The sequence below is a fragment of the Podarcis vaucheri genome, assembly GCF_965113315.1.
Source record: "Podarcis vaucheri genome assembly, chromosome: 5".
NCBI classification, from domain to species: Eukaryota; Metazoa; Chordata; class Lepidosauria; order Squamata; family Lacertidae; genus Podarcis; species Podarcis vaucheri.
The window spans coordinates 99028419-99042556 of NC_138763.1; the positions used below are offsets into that span (position 1 = coordinate 99028419).

General features: G+C 44.8%; 1 protein-coding gene across 1 annotated transcript in view; it reads right to left on the bottom strand.

The window, feature by feature from the left end:
* Positions 1–14138, bottom strand: part of VWF (von Willebrand factor) — a 155897-nt gene that overhangs the window by 130104 nt on the left and 11655 nt on the right. The window contains exons 6-7 of the mRNA XM_082222998.1: positions 10715–10839; positions 1159–1375 (exon numbers count right to left, since the gene is read on the bottom strand). Coding sequence (XP_082079124.1) covers positions 1159–1375; positions 10715–10839 — 342 coding nt within the window. The remainder of the gene's footprint in view (positions 1–1158; positions 1376–10714; positions 10840–14138) is intronic.

The following is a 14138-nucleotide window of genomic DNA, read 5'->3' on the forward strand; positions in this document are numbered from 1 at the left end:
TTCCAAGAAACGTTTGTGAACATCTGAAAACTTAGTTCTGGAGACAGACAGGAACTGAATGTGGCTCAGGTGATATTTTGCTTTCCATGGTGTAAACATGCATCTTGTTTGTTCTATCTCTGGCCAAATCATTTCTGAAGTAACTCCAAAACCTGCAAACAGCTATTAGCTGCGGTTAACAGTGAGATGAGCAGACATACCACATGCAATGGGTGTTCTTTCATTCTGCCTTTTGCTCTCTGGAAACAATTATAATCTGTCTCCACCTTCCATGATACAAAGGTGAATGCCTGGCTGTTATTGTTGCAAATTATGGTGATTTGCATTGGGAAATGTTCTGGCTCTGGTTCAGGTGATAGGGATGGGAGAACGCTCTCGCTATCCCTATGTGAAGGGTATTCCGTTAAAGGAATCCAGGGACTTAATGGTTTGGTCAATCCCTGAGAGGGGGTTGTGCCTGTGCCTGAGTCCAGGGGGACATTTGGGTGGCGGAGATAGCCCATTCCTGGCTTTCCGCTTATCCAGGTGTTCCCCCTTGGCTGACCTATGCTGGTGCCCTGGGTCAGCGCTACCTGCAAGGGTGCAGGGAGCTAGTCGAACCAGAGCCTATGCAACCAGTCACTTTCTGTAATCAATAAAGTTGTGGCCTAAATTCTGCCCAAAACCAAAATTTGAGCCAAGTGTGAACTTATTGGGGGGGGGGCTTCCGGGTCTGAACACGCAAAAGCAAAAACCCTCTTGCCCATGGCCAGTCCACCATCATAGCCTTTGACCTATCCAGATTGTGTTTCATATTACTAGCCCTCATCTAAGCCATAATTTGGTGCAGACATTCATTCAGGGACTTGGCCACGGCCACCGGGTTTGGTGAAAAGGCGAAGAAGTCCTGTGTGCCATTAGCACAGTGGCAGTGATACCACCTGACAGTCCCTTCCAATGGTTACACATCTCTGTTGAAAAGCATGGGTAAGAAATAGCCCACAAATAGATGGCACCATGAGAGATGCAAGGTCAGAGCATGCCCTGTCTGTGCCCTTAGGCAATCGTGACAGCTTTTTGCTCGGAACTGGGAGTTCAAGCCATGTTACTAGTGTTTTAGAACTCTCCAAATCAATCTGTACTGCTGTCCAGTACAGAAACCAAGTCTTGGAAACTTACTGCATGAAGCGCTGCCAGGCCATCCTTCCAGAATCACACCTTGACGAGCACAGTTTCTGGCATACTCTAGAAAAACGGGACAGTGGCAGTTCCTATCCTGGGCACATCTGCAGATGTCTTCTTCACAGAGGCCAATGAATTGCTCAGGATCAACCAAGTGATGACATTGGGAAAAGACAGTGGATGTCCTCAGCAGCTGGCAATTTTCTATAACGCCCTGCAGGTACAGAATAATTAGAGCTGTCACAAAGCTATTACAATAAGCCTCATGGGATAAGGGTGGGTTCGGGAAGGGAAGGGAAGGGAAGGGAAGGGTGTAACTGCAAGAATAAAGGTAAAGGGACCCCTGACCATTAGGTCCAGTCGTGGCCAACTCTGGGGTTGCAGCGCTCATCTCACTTTATTGGCCAAGGGAGCCGGCATACAGCTTCTGGGTCATGTGGCCAGCATGACTAAGCCGCTTCTGGTGAACCAGCCGTTTACCTTCCCGCCAAAGCGGTACCTATTTATCTACTTGCACTTTGACATGCTTTCAAACTGCTAGGGTGGCATGAGCTGGGACCGAGCAACGGGAGCTCACCCCATCACGGGGATTTGAACCGCTGACCTTCTGATCAGCAAGCCCTAAGCTCTGTGGTTTAACCCACAGTGCCACCCACATCCCTAACTGCAGGAATATGCAGGTGCTATTCTCTTCCTCCACCCCATGAATTGTCCCTGGAGAGATGTCAGGAGCAGGGCTTCATGTCTGAATACTCTCTCCTCTGTTCACTCCTGTTTCATTCACTGCAGAGACCTCATGGGGGCCTGGCCCTGGTGGCTGGTACAGAGTAGAGGCAGGGCCAGATTTAGGTTTGATGAGGCCCTAAGCTACTGAAGGTAATGGGCCCTTTATATATCCAGCTGTCCTTGTCAGCAACAAATTGTTGCTGGTTTTTTGTGTTGAATATATGCTATATGTGATGGGATGATGAGCTGCTTGTGCGTAAAATCGTAGTCCCTCAGAGTTTGTTCAAGCCCACAAACCTCTGTCTGTGACGGAGCCCCTCAGACATGGCTGCTCTAGTCACTTGCAGATTCCGACAGTGGTTGCTTTCGGAATCGCTTCCAGCATAAAAGCTCCTTAACGGAAACACGTCTTCTGGACTCGCGGCGTGACAGTTTCCGGCGAGGAGTGGGTCTCCCTATGGGAGGTTCAGAAACCTCCCCACTGTTCTCGCTGGACGTGTCCCTGAGTCCTCCCTCTTGCTCGCTTTCCCTCAGAGACCCACCTCTCCCCCTGCTGGTTCCTGCTTCAGCTGCTGGGTCTCTACCAGCGTCCGTGAGCCCTTCCACCACCTGTCCCTCCGATGGCAGTTCCCTGACACTATATGACTGGCTGAGATGACTGGCAGAATCCGAGACCAGGGAGAAGAGTCGGTGAAAGAAGACCGGAAGAAATTTAAGGACTATTTAAAGAAATATTGTAAAATGAATGAATGTTAGAAAGATGTTGGATAGAAACTAAGTGGTTTCCAGCTGTAATGCTTTAGGAGACATGAAAAAAGGATTATAAATGGGTAAAAGTTTAATGGTAAGGATTTGCTGAACCAACAGGTTGAACTGGAATACAAAGAAGGGAAGTATGAGGAAGTCGGAGGAAATAAGGGTATGGAAGTTATGTCATTGAAAATTAATGTGTGTTTTTAATTGTTTATTATTCTGTATGTTTATTTTTCTTTTTTTTCTTATATCCAAAAAACTTTTAATAAATATCTTATTTAAAAAAATGAATATATGCTATATGGTAATTTATGGACCAAATAGGCATCTAAAGCCATTTGCACATAAGAAATAGGAGCCTAAACACAATACACTGTTGCTGTAGGTTTTATTTTATTTGTTTTTTATCTTATATTTTGGAAATGTACATCCAGGTGTTTTTCCTTTAATTTTTTTGGGGGCCCCCAAGAGAGTGGGGCCCTAAGTTACAGCTTGTTTAGCTTATACGTAAATCTGGCACTGAGTAGAGGCCAAGTCCCCAGTGCAAATCTCACCTTTGTCACCAACTCATTACACAAAGTGTCTTTAGTCAAGGCACAGACTTTCCTTTCAAGTCAGGAGGCAGGCTAGCTCCTGCCCTCTCTCTCTTTTAAAAAGAACTAAATGCTTCATTATGTTATTATAAATTTTATCCTATACTCCTTTTATTTATTAGGTTCTTATTCCCATAGACATGCCTCAACGCTGCACCCATTTTATCCTCGCACTAACCTTCAGAGAGATTAATCTGAGAAACAGATTTAATGTTCACTGAAGGAATTGGCAGGACTCAAGAGTCACGCAACACTTTTCCACCAACCCCTTTGAGTAGGAAGAAAGAGTACGAAACCCCATAGCTCAGTAGTGGTGGGCAGAATACAGACTGAACCATAGCTATTGTTCTCTGCCCCCGACAGCTGACCATGGCACATTGAAAGGCGCTGAGGGATGGGGAATTGTGCATTCTTGAGGCAGAGCCTAGCAAACAAAGGAAGCTGTTTTTCTTTATGTAAAAGATCAAAATTCTTCCAACAGGCCCTGGTATTGCTGAACTGCTATTAATAGAACAATGTATTTCTTTGAGAATGAATAAATTAAACTAATGTTTGAAAATGCCACAAAAGTCTCCTGAATACATAACACAGAGCCTTCGCTTCTTCAGCCTGCAGGAGAAATAATCCTCTGTCCATGCTCTCTGTTTGATAGTAGTTGATACAAGCACAACTGCTGTGGTATCTTTCCGTAATCCATAATTCTGCCCAAATGAAGCTCAGTCTTACCATGAGGCAAGGAGAGGTGGGACACCTCAAAGAGGACATTTCTAGTGCCATTGAAGGTCAGCAAAGCAGACAGGTGGGGGCACAGGACACTGGGAAGCTGGCAAGCAGTGCACCCCATATTTAAAGGAGCAGAAGGTACAGAAGTCATGCTAATGAGCCCTTCGGATTTTCTGCTTTAGGTTAAAAGGTCCAAATCTAGTCCTAGTTCTGATATACATATATTTTTAAAAAATGGGTTAGATCCAGACTTAATCATGCTTAGAGCAGACCCACTGAAGCCAATGGGACAAGTTGATCATGACCAAGCTAAGTTCCATTGATTTCAATAGGGTTACTGTAAGCATGACTACTTGCACAATGTTCCTAACCATGACTACTCAGACATGCCCTATTGCATTCAGTTATTTACATGCAAGCAAATGGAATTAGGATTGTAGTCTAACTCTAGAGCCAACCCAGCAATATAATCACAGTTAAAATGGCTGTCATTACCGCAAAAGTGGCTCCTCCAAAGCTGAGGTCTCAGAATGAAGGGTAGCAATAAAGAATCCTGTTGTGGAGGTCCCTTGGGGCACTGGAACGGGCTGCAAGCCCTCCATACTAGCTATTCCATGCCAAAGGGCCATTACAGCCAAAACATTGTAAGTTTTTTCTAAACCGGCAAAAGCTGCAAGTTGGGCTAGATGTGGTTAGGTAGGCAGAACTAGACTGGCTGAGGGCAGAGGAAGGAGGAATTGTCCCTGTTCTGGGAGTGAGGGGCATTGAGGGCCTTGGTTAAGCATCTCCAAGCAAAACCCCAAACAAGCCGAAAGCATCAGTCATCAGAAAGTTCAATGGTACGAAAACAAACAGGATTATTTGTATGAAACAGGACCTCTGTTTTCTATCAACAAGTGGCTGGGTGTTGCAAAAAGGAACAGAAGATGGAAAGCAGACTGGCAAAAACAAAGTTAGCACCTCAAAGGAAGTCCAGAACATAATAAACAGTCAAGAGGGAAAATGCCTGGGTGAGGCAGTTTGGGTAAGAGACAACACAGAGAGGGGGTGCTTTCTGACATACATGACTTAGCAGCCGCTTCCAGTCATCGCTGGTCAACTGTAGCTGAATAGCGACTCTAACCTGAATAACATTTTGTAACCAGGTGGGCAACTCCCCTTCCCCAGACCCAAATGTGTGTATGGAAGGGTGTGTGTGTGTGATTTTTATTTAGATCATTGTTTATGGATAAAGGGCTACATATGTATTCAGACCCTTGCTACAACTCTGACCTCCCCATCTTAGAACTGAATGATCCCTGTTGCAGAACTTCCAGTGGTCGAGACCACTTGCACTGCCCAAATAACTGCCTCTCTCCCCACCAGAGACCCACATCAACACAGTCAAGAGGTCTAGAGCAGGGGTAGGCAACCTAAGGCCTGGGGGCTGGATGTGGCCCAATCGCCTTCTCAATCCAACCTGCGGACGGTCCAGGAATCAGTGTGTTTTTACATGAGTAGAATGTGTGCATTCATTGAAAATGCATCTCTGGGTTATTTGTGGGGCATAGGAATTCGTTCCTATATATTTTTCCAAAATATAGTTTGGCCCACCACATGGTCTGAGGAATGGTGGACCAGCTGACAGCTGAACAAGGTTGCTGACCCCTGCCTCAGATCCTTAATGGCCTGGTCTTTTATTACAGCAGAAATAAAATCTATTGAATGTTTTTGAGCCACTGAGGTTTCTTGGGATGCCTATTCCTTTTAGTAGCATGGTACAATACAATTCTACTGTCCACAATCAAATCCCTCAATCTATAAAGTCCATTCCTCTTCCAGCATCTGAGGGACGGTGGACCGGCCCCCTGCTGAAAAAGGTTGCTGACCCTGGTCTAGAGGGCCTGTTAAAGCGGAGAAGGAATGCTAGGCTCCAAGTCAGAGGCCTCTCTCTTTTAAGCCATCCACTCCTGTCGGAAGAGGCTGGTTGATGAAGCCCTAGAAGCATAAAAGCTCCCTTCACACTCTCGGGCTTAGTCAAGTTGCTCGCTAGGAGGCTGCCCTGCTTCACAGGTTTTCTGCTGGATTGGACCACATATTCTCCAAATTGCATCTTCTTCTACCTGCCCCGCCTTTGCACAGTGTAAGTGGCTGACTGGCTGCAACATTCATTGCAACAGCCACGCTGGGTAAAGGAGAGGCATATTTGCAAGCAAAACAGTATCCACTTGACCTTACTTTGTCAACAAGGAACACCACTATTTCCTTTTCTTATTTTTTTATCACAATTAAAGACTATAAATGCATAATTTTACAGTTACTAATCGATAAAACAAACCGTGTGTACATCAAAATAAGAAAGACAATAATATACACCTGTGTGGCTTCTCTCCACCACAGCTCAACTTCTTATAAATTAGTGTATACAGTGGTACCTCAGGTTACATACGCTTCAGGTTACAGACTCCGCTAACCCAGAAATAGTACCTTGGGTTAAGAACTTTGCTTCAGGATAAGAACAGAAATCGTGCTCCAGTGGCGCGGCACCAGCGGGAGGCCCCATTAGTTAAAGTGGTGCTTCAGGTTAAGAACAGTTTCAGGTTAAGAACGGACCTCCGGAACGAATTAAGTACTTAACATGAGGTACCACTGTATATTACATTGTGTCATTATCCTGTTCATTATCTAACCATCATTAAACTTATTTCTAATTGATTCATCTTTACATATTTAATCTATACATATCAACATACTGTATTATTTTTTTTGGGCCAGTATTTTCCCATATATTCTTCAAAACATTGCCATTCTTTTCTCAGATTTTGATTAGATTGATTTCTTATAACTGCCGTTAATTTAACCAAACCTATAAATTTGCCTAATTTTTTTTATCCACTCCTTCTTTGTGGAGCTAATATCTCTTTTCCAATTTCTTGCCAGTAATATTCTGGCCGCAGCAGTTGCATATAAAAATATCCTTTTCTTATCTTTCCCTACTATGCTCAAAAGGAGAGCCTCTGGTTTCTTTTCAATTGACATTTTAAACATATTTTTAAGCTCTTCTTGAATAATCCCCCAGAAGCTCTTAACTTTCTCGCAGCCCCACCAGACGTGCATCCTTGTCCCCTCTGCATTTTTGCATTTCCAACATAAGTTGGATTTTAACTTATAAATCTTGCCTAGTTTTATAGGTGTCAAATGCCACCTATATAGCATTTCCATGATGTTTTCTTTTATAGTTTGGCAGGCAGTAAATCTGATGTCCGGCCTCTCCCACTGGTCCAATTGTATTCTATGGCCAATGTCCTGGGCCCATTTTACCATTACTTCTTTTACTGCTTCATCTTTAAGATCCCATTCCAATAAAAAATTGTAGGTTTTAGATAATAGCTCTTTATTGCTTTTTAATAAAACCATTTGTAATTTGGATTCTTCCTTACCAAAACCCGTTTTCTTGTCCGAATTAAAAATATTGTATAGTTGATGAAATTGAAGTCAGTCAGCGAGACAATGTCTCATCTCCTCAAAGGCTTTTACTTTTAAATTCCCTTCTTCTTTTAACAATTGTCTATAGGCTGCCCAAGGGACGCGGGTGGCACTGTGGGTTAAACCAAAGAGTCTAGGACTTGCCAATCAGAAGGTCGGCGGTTCGAATCCCTGTGATGGGGTGAGCTCCCGTTGCTTGAAAAGGGGTGCTTGAAAAGGGGTGGGGTGATAAGGCTCTCTAGTCTAGCAGACAATGCTCAAGGTTCTGCAGGGGAATCCAGGACAGTTAAACTGGAACAAAACCTCATCTAGAGGTGGACAGTTAGGAAAGATCCACACCACACATTTAAAGCACATCTAATAAACATTCAGTAGGGACGCAGGTGGCGCTGTGGGTTAAACCACAGAGCCTAGGACTTGCCGATCAGAAGGTCAGCGGTTCAAATCCCCGTGACCGGGTGAGCTCACGTTGCTCGATCCCTGCTCCTGCCAACCTAGCAGTTCGAAAGCACGTCAAAGTGCAAGTAGATAAATAGGTACCGCTCCAGCGGAAAGGTAAACGGCATTTCCGTGCACTGCTCTGGTTCGCCAGAAGCGGCTTAGTCATGCTGGCCACATGACCCAGAAGCTGTACGCCGGCTCCCTCGGCCAATAAAGCGAGATGAGCGCCGCAACCCCAGAGTCCGCCATAACTAGACCTAATGGTCAGGGGTCCCCTCTACCTTTATAGGCTGCCCAGCCACTCTCCATATTGATTTTTTTTACTGCAAAGGCAGGGACAGCCAGCATGGAGTATGGGGCTCTAATAACAGTTGATACTTCCTTTTCTTTTATCAACTGTGAAGATAGGCAATTTCCATTACAAAACCAGAAAGAAATGGGCACAGAGAGTTGAATCCTCCCTCTTTCCCAGTACAGTGGTGCCTCGCAAGACGAAATTAATTCGTTCCGCAAGTCTCTTCGTCTTGCGAGTTTTTCGTCTTGCGATGCACGGTTTCCCATAGGAATGCATTGAAAATCAATTAATGCGTTCCTAGGTGTGTCCCCGGACCTCTTCTGAAGGCTGGGGGGGGACAAGGGCTTTTCTTCCCACCCCCAGCATTTTAAAAAACCCCGGGACAGCGGAGGACTTCTCCGCTGTCCGGGCGATCTTAAAATGCTGGCGGGCGGCATTTTAAAATCGCCCCGGGACAGTGGAGGACTTCTCCGCTGTCCGGGGCGATTTAAAAGCCCCTGGGAAGGCAGGCAGGGGGGACAAAGACTTTCGCCCCCCGCCCGCCTTCAGAAGGTGTTCCCGCCCCCCCGCCCGGCTTCGGAGCAGCGTTCCGAAGCCGGGCAGTGGGAGCAGGTGTTCCCTCCCCCCCGCCCGGCTTCGGAGCACCGTTCCGAAGCCGGTTGGCGGGAGCAGGTGTTCCCGCCCCCCCGCCCGGCTTCGGAGCAGCGTTCCGAAGCCGGGCGGTGGGGGCAGGTGTTCCCTCCCCCCCGCCCGGCTTCGGACCACCGGGAGAAGCGATCTCCCCGCAGCCCCTTGCTTCAAAAGAGGTCCGGGGGCAGCGGGAAGCGCTTCCCGCTGTCCCCGGACCTGGGGCTGCGGGGAGAAGATCGCTTCTCCCCGCCGCCCCTTGCTTCAAAAGAGAAGACCCGCTGTCCCCGGGGCAAGCTTCGTTTTGCGAAGCAAGCCCATAGGGAAATTCGTCTTGCGAGGCAACTCGAAAACGAAAAAACCTTTCGTTTTGCGAGTTTTTTGTCTCGCAAGGCGTTCGTCTTGCGGGGTACCACTGTACTACCCCTGCGTTCAACTTTGCAACCTTTCCGCTGCATTTCCCTTTTCAAAACAAACGCTGCTTCTCTGCCTTCTCTCTCAACCCCATCTCCAGCTTGCAGTGTTTACAGTAAAGTACATTGGCCTCTCTCTTGCTCTCTCTGCCACAGAACTCCCCCACCCCCACACAAAAATGCCGCAAATCTGAAATATGCATTTGTCTTGGCAGGCCAGTTGTTTGCAATGTAAAAAACAAACAAACCACAAACTTATTTCCCCCCACAAAGATGGCATGACTTAGAAAAAGCATGAAAGCATCTTCCTACTAATTTCTTTCTCTTTCTTTCTGGGTGGATGCCATTGTTTCCTATAGACAGCTCTCACTTCTGCACCAGAAAAGGAAAAGATGCTGTCAACCCCAACCTCTTATTTTATCAGTAAATAAATGTTATTAAAAGGAAGCAGGAAGTGGGATATTCCGATGCTTGAATTATCGAGTGTACAGTGGTAACACTTCAGGTTACATACTGTAGTGGTTCTAGGGGTTGTTCATGCATAAATCGGCACTACACCTGGCTGGTTTGCCTGAGTGAACCTTTTCTGAAATTGTGAAATGGGCTTCCCTTAGCATCTAACTGTTAATCTCTCTTCCCGACTGACCACAGCCGGATAGAGGAGAGAGCACAGAAGAGACAAGAAGCACTTACTAAAATCCCACCTCCCTCCTAGCATGGCTGCAAAAGGTACAGGAGCCCTGTTGCCCCCCTTTGCTAAATCCTGCTGTGTCACAATACCTGAAGACCTGCTAAAAACAGTAGGCAGGTGAAGAGTACAGGTGAAAAGGCCAAGGAGATAGTCACAGCTGCCTTGTCTTCTGATTCAGCTGTGATTTTTTGCAACGTAACAGTATTTGAGAGAAGCAACAGTGGCCGAAGGCAAATTTTGGGTGTGTGCCTCACTTCTTTTCTTTTGGAATGTCAGAGGAAGGGAGTGTTGCACATTGTCTCTGCTAAAACAGGTTCTGCAGGGAATTTGCATGGTTTCAAAATCTGATTGACCAGAGGTGACAGTCAGACAAATGAAATGGGAAGGGGAAACTCCCTTTAAAAAATGCCATTTGGAACTTTTTAGTCCGTTATCAATCTCCTGCCAAATGAGTAAAGAAAAGGTGTTCACAGGACTTGCCTGGGTCCTGTCAAAAATCCACACTAAAATGCTTTGTGCAAATTTTAAAACGGCATCTGATAAACTGCTGAGGACAAGTAGAAACTGGTTGCCATCCACTGGCAGCAGAAAAAAGCCTCTGCTGTGGGGTTTTTAAATCATGAACATACTGTTCAAGAGAATAAGGTGCATTCTTTAATATGCTTTGAACTCCCCCGTCTGAAATGCTGTTATTTTGGCACAGGAAATACTGTGTGTGTGTGAACATGAATTACAATTTTGTACTGCAAAACTATAATATAAATTAACTAAAATGTAGGATTCCCTTCTGCCCGGCTGTCAATGAATCTCTCGGTGCTGCACCAACCTTCTCTTCCATCTCAGATGAAATGTTGCAGGTATAGCTTGGGGGATTCACCCTTTGGCATCTCCTCTCTTCACTGTGCATGGCCCAGGAGTTAGCAAAAATGTAGGGGTTCTCTTCCAGAGTTCCTGCAGTTGCAAGGAGGAAAACAGGGCATTACTTGAATATGACAATTTGCTTAGAGTTCTCTGATCAAGAATGAAGCTTAAGCAAATGAAACTTCCTTCCTCAACGGTCGATTGTGCTGGATAGTTTTCTGCAGACAAGCAGGTAAAACACACAATTTAAAATATTCTGCCCAACATGCGCAACTGTCATCTAAACATGTTCCCACAATGTGATCCTTAGAATGATAACACATCTGAAATGTAACTGCCAAATACCTCCTTATAAAGGTTGGAAGTGTTTACTGAGGTAGCTTCTTATAAAGAGAAGACACCAGAACTCCAGAAAGCATCACATTTCATTATTAACGTAATTTAATTTAAAACAAGTGATGAAAACTTGCCTACGTTAACCGGTTACAGGTCCTATGAATAGCACTATTGAGAGTGATTATTTGTACATATAAAAGTAAAAGCATGCCTGGCAGTTGTGGTGGACTGAAACAAAGTGGCTTGGATGTAATCAGTTTGAGAAGCAACCGGCAGAGAGAAGATGTGGTTAGAGGAATTAATGCTCAACTGAACTCATGGAGAGTGGGGTTTGCTGTCCGGCGGAGCGCCGGGTCCACGTGAGGAAATCTTTGGACTGTCCTCCCAGCCATTGGAGCGAAGCCAGGGCCTCCCTCTTTGGCCAGGCAGACTGGAGCCAAAACCCCATTTAAACAGGCCAATCAGAGATATTGAGGTGTGTGGTTGCAGCATCTTATAAGAGCGGGCTGCACCCACACCTCCCTCTTTCTTGAGGAGCAACTAGCAGATAGAAGGTGTGGTTAGAGCAGTGGTTCCCAACCTGTTTTTGGCCATGCCCCACCTAAGCATCTCCAAAATCCTGATCCCCGCCCCCCGATGTATAATTCTTATTATTCAAAAAGTGAACTCCTATTCACATGGAGGAAGCCTAAAAGGCAATTAACTGTTAATAACTAATTCTTGAATTGCCCCCCCCTAAAAATCGAATTGTCCCCCAAAACATGGCTACCTATGTGAAAATCACATCCACTGAAGCACAAAGAAACATCCACACCTAATGTACACCCTATTATTATTATTATTATTATTATTATTATTATTATTATTATTATTATTATTATTGCTGTTTCAGAATTTTAATGAAAGGCTTCCCTAGCAGGGGGTGGGGAAGATAAGAGGAAAAGACCCTGGATAATTCCACAATGGGAAATTAACAAAATCTTAATGGAGTGCAGTGCAGAGAAGGCACTAAAAAAGGTCCATTTGGAAACAGCCTCTATGAGTATTGGATGAATAAGCAAGGGAGTAAACTTTGGCTACAAGAGATTGCCCTCTACCTCTGAAGAAAGCAGGCACCTTGCCTGCCAACTGCCTCTACTGGCGCTCCCCCTACGAAGCTTGACAGCTCTGCCAGCAGATAGCAATATTCTGCCTCTTATTTTGGAATATTTTCGCAGACTTCCCAGTCATGCATACTCCTAACTGAGTCAGCATTCCACTTTTTTTCATGTATTTTTTCCCCCAAAGAAGGATGTTTTTCAGGTACAGGGAATCTACAGGGCTAGAACAAGGTCAGTCAGAAACAATGAAAAGAGACCTTTGGCATTTGGCTGTTAATTTAACAGCCCTTTCCCACTCCTGTAAGAACACACTCATGGTGTTTTAAAGTGCAAAACATTTTAAGATACACACACACACACACACACACACACACACACCTATTCTGAATTGAGTTTTTAAACTCCACACAATAATACCCAGAGGTTATTTGTAATGAATTCACGGGGAATTTGAAAGCACTGTTTTAATAGTTGATTCACACTGAACCTATTTGTCGAAAAGACTTGCTGCCATAGCCACATCTCTACCTCATTTTTCTGTGGACTCCTCTACCCTAACAGGCATTAACCTCCTAATGTGCTTTTGCAGGAAATAGCACTTACACGAGGAACCAGGTTGGAAGGGCAATTGTTATCGGGAAACAAGGCTGCGTGGAAAAACCCTCCCCATAGGCCAATCTCCAAATCCAGCTGCTTTTTCTTTTTTTAAAAAAATATATATATCCAGTGCTAGGCACACGTTTAGAGTTGTATGTAGTATAGTTGCTAAGGCTGCAATGACCAGAATCATAGAATCATAGATTTGTAGAGTTGGAAGGGACCCTAAAGATCATCTAGTCTAAATCCCTGAAATGCAGGAATCTGCAGCTGTCCCTTGTAGGGATCAAACCTGCCACCTTGGTGTTAATCAGCACCATCCTCTAACCGACTGAGCTAATATTTAGTTCTGAGCAAATTGCTCTGGTTTGCAATTGCTCCGTAGGGGTTTTCACGCATGAAACTTAAATATACAGTGGTACCTCGGGTTAAGTACTTAATTTGTTCTGGAGGTCTGTACTTAACCTGAAACTGTTCTTAACGTGAAGCACTACTTTAGCTAATGGGGCCTCCTGCTGGTGCCACGCCACTGGAGCACAATTTCTGTTCTCATCCTGAAGCAAAGTTCTTAACCTGAAGCACTATTTCTGGGTTAGCGAAGTCTGTAACCTGAAGCGTATGTAACCCAAGGTACCACTGTACTAGAAGACATGCCAAAAGAACTGATTAAAGAGGATGTTGATCATAATGTTGGGATAAGTAGGAGCCAGAATTATTTCCAAGCAGAAATCCTGCCAGGTGAATCTTATCTTCTTTAAAAATTGTTATTGGATTACTAGTTTAGTTTACTCATGTACTAGATTGTGGGCATACATTTTTGGAAAAGTAATAAATATTATTTAATAATAATAAAAAAAGATTGTGGGCATACAGTGGACTACATCTGACAAAGTTTGCCAAGCTATTTTGGTTAGCAAACTAAGCAATAACACCATCAGGTGGATTCAGAACTGGTAAAAAAAAACCTCTACCCTGAGTACTCATTAATGGCCCCTTATCAAAGTAGAGATATGTTTCAAGGAAGTACTGGAGTCCTCATACTTTCTGGTTGTAGAGTCCATTTTCTGCACGAAGCAAGACCAAGGCCCATTCCTTGGCATCTCAACTTGAAAGGACCTCAGGAAGCTGAGCTGAGGCAGACCCTCAGCCTGAGATCTTGGAGGACTACTGCCAGGTCAAGTAAATAACACTGGGACCACAGACCATCTGTCACTCCATATAAAACCCTCATAAATGGAAGTGTAAATGGATTTGAATGTGAGCCAGCCAGTCCACCTACAATAATTTCACCTCAGCTAGGGGAGCTCACTTGGTTGACTTAAGCAAGACAACGTTCTCTCAGCCTTGGTACTCCCA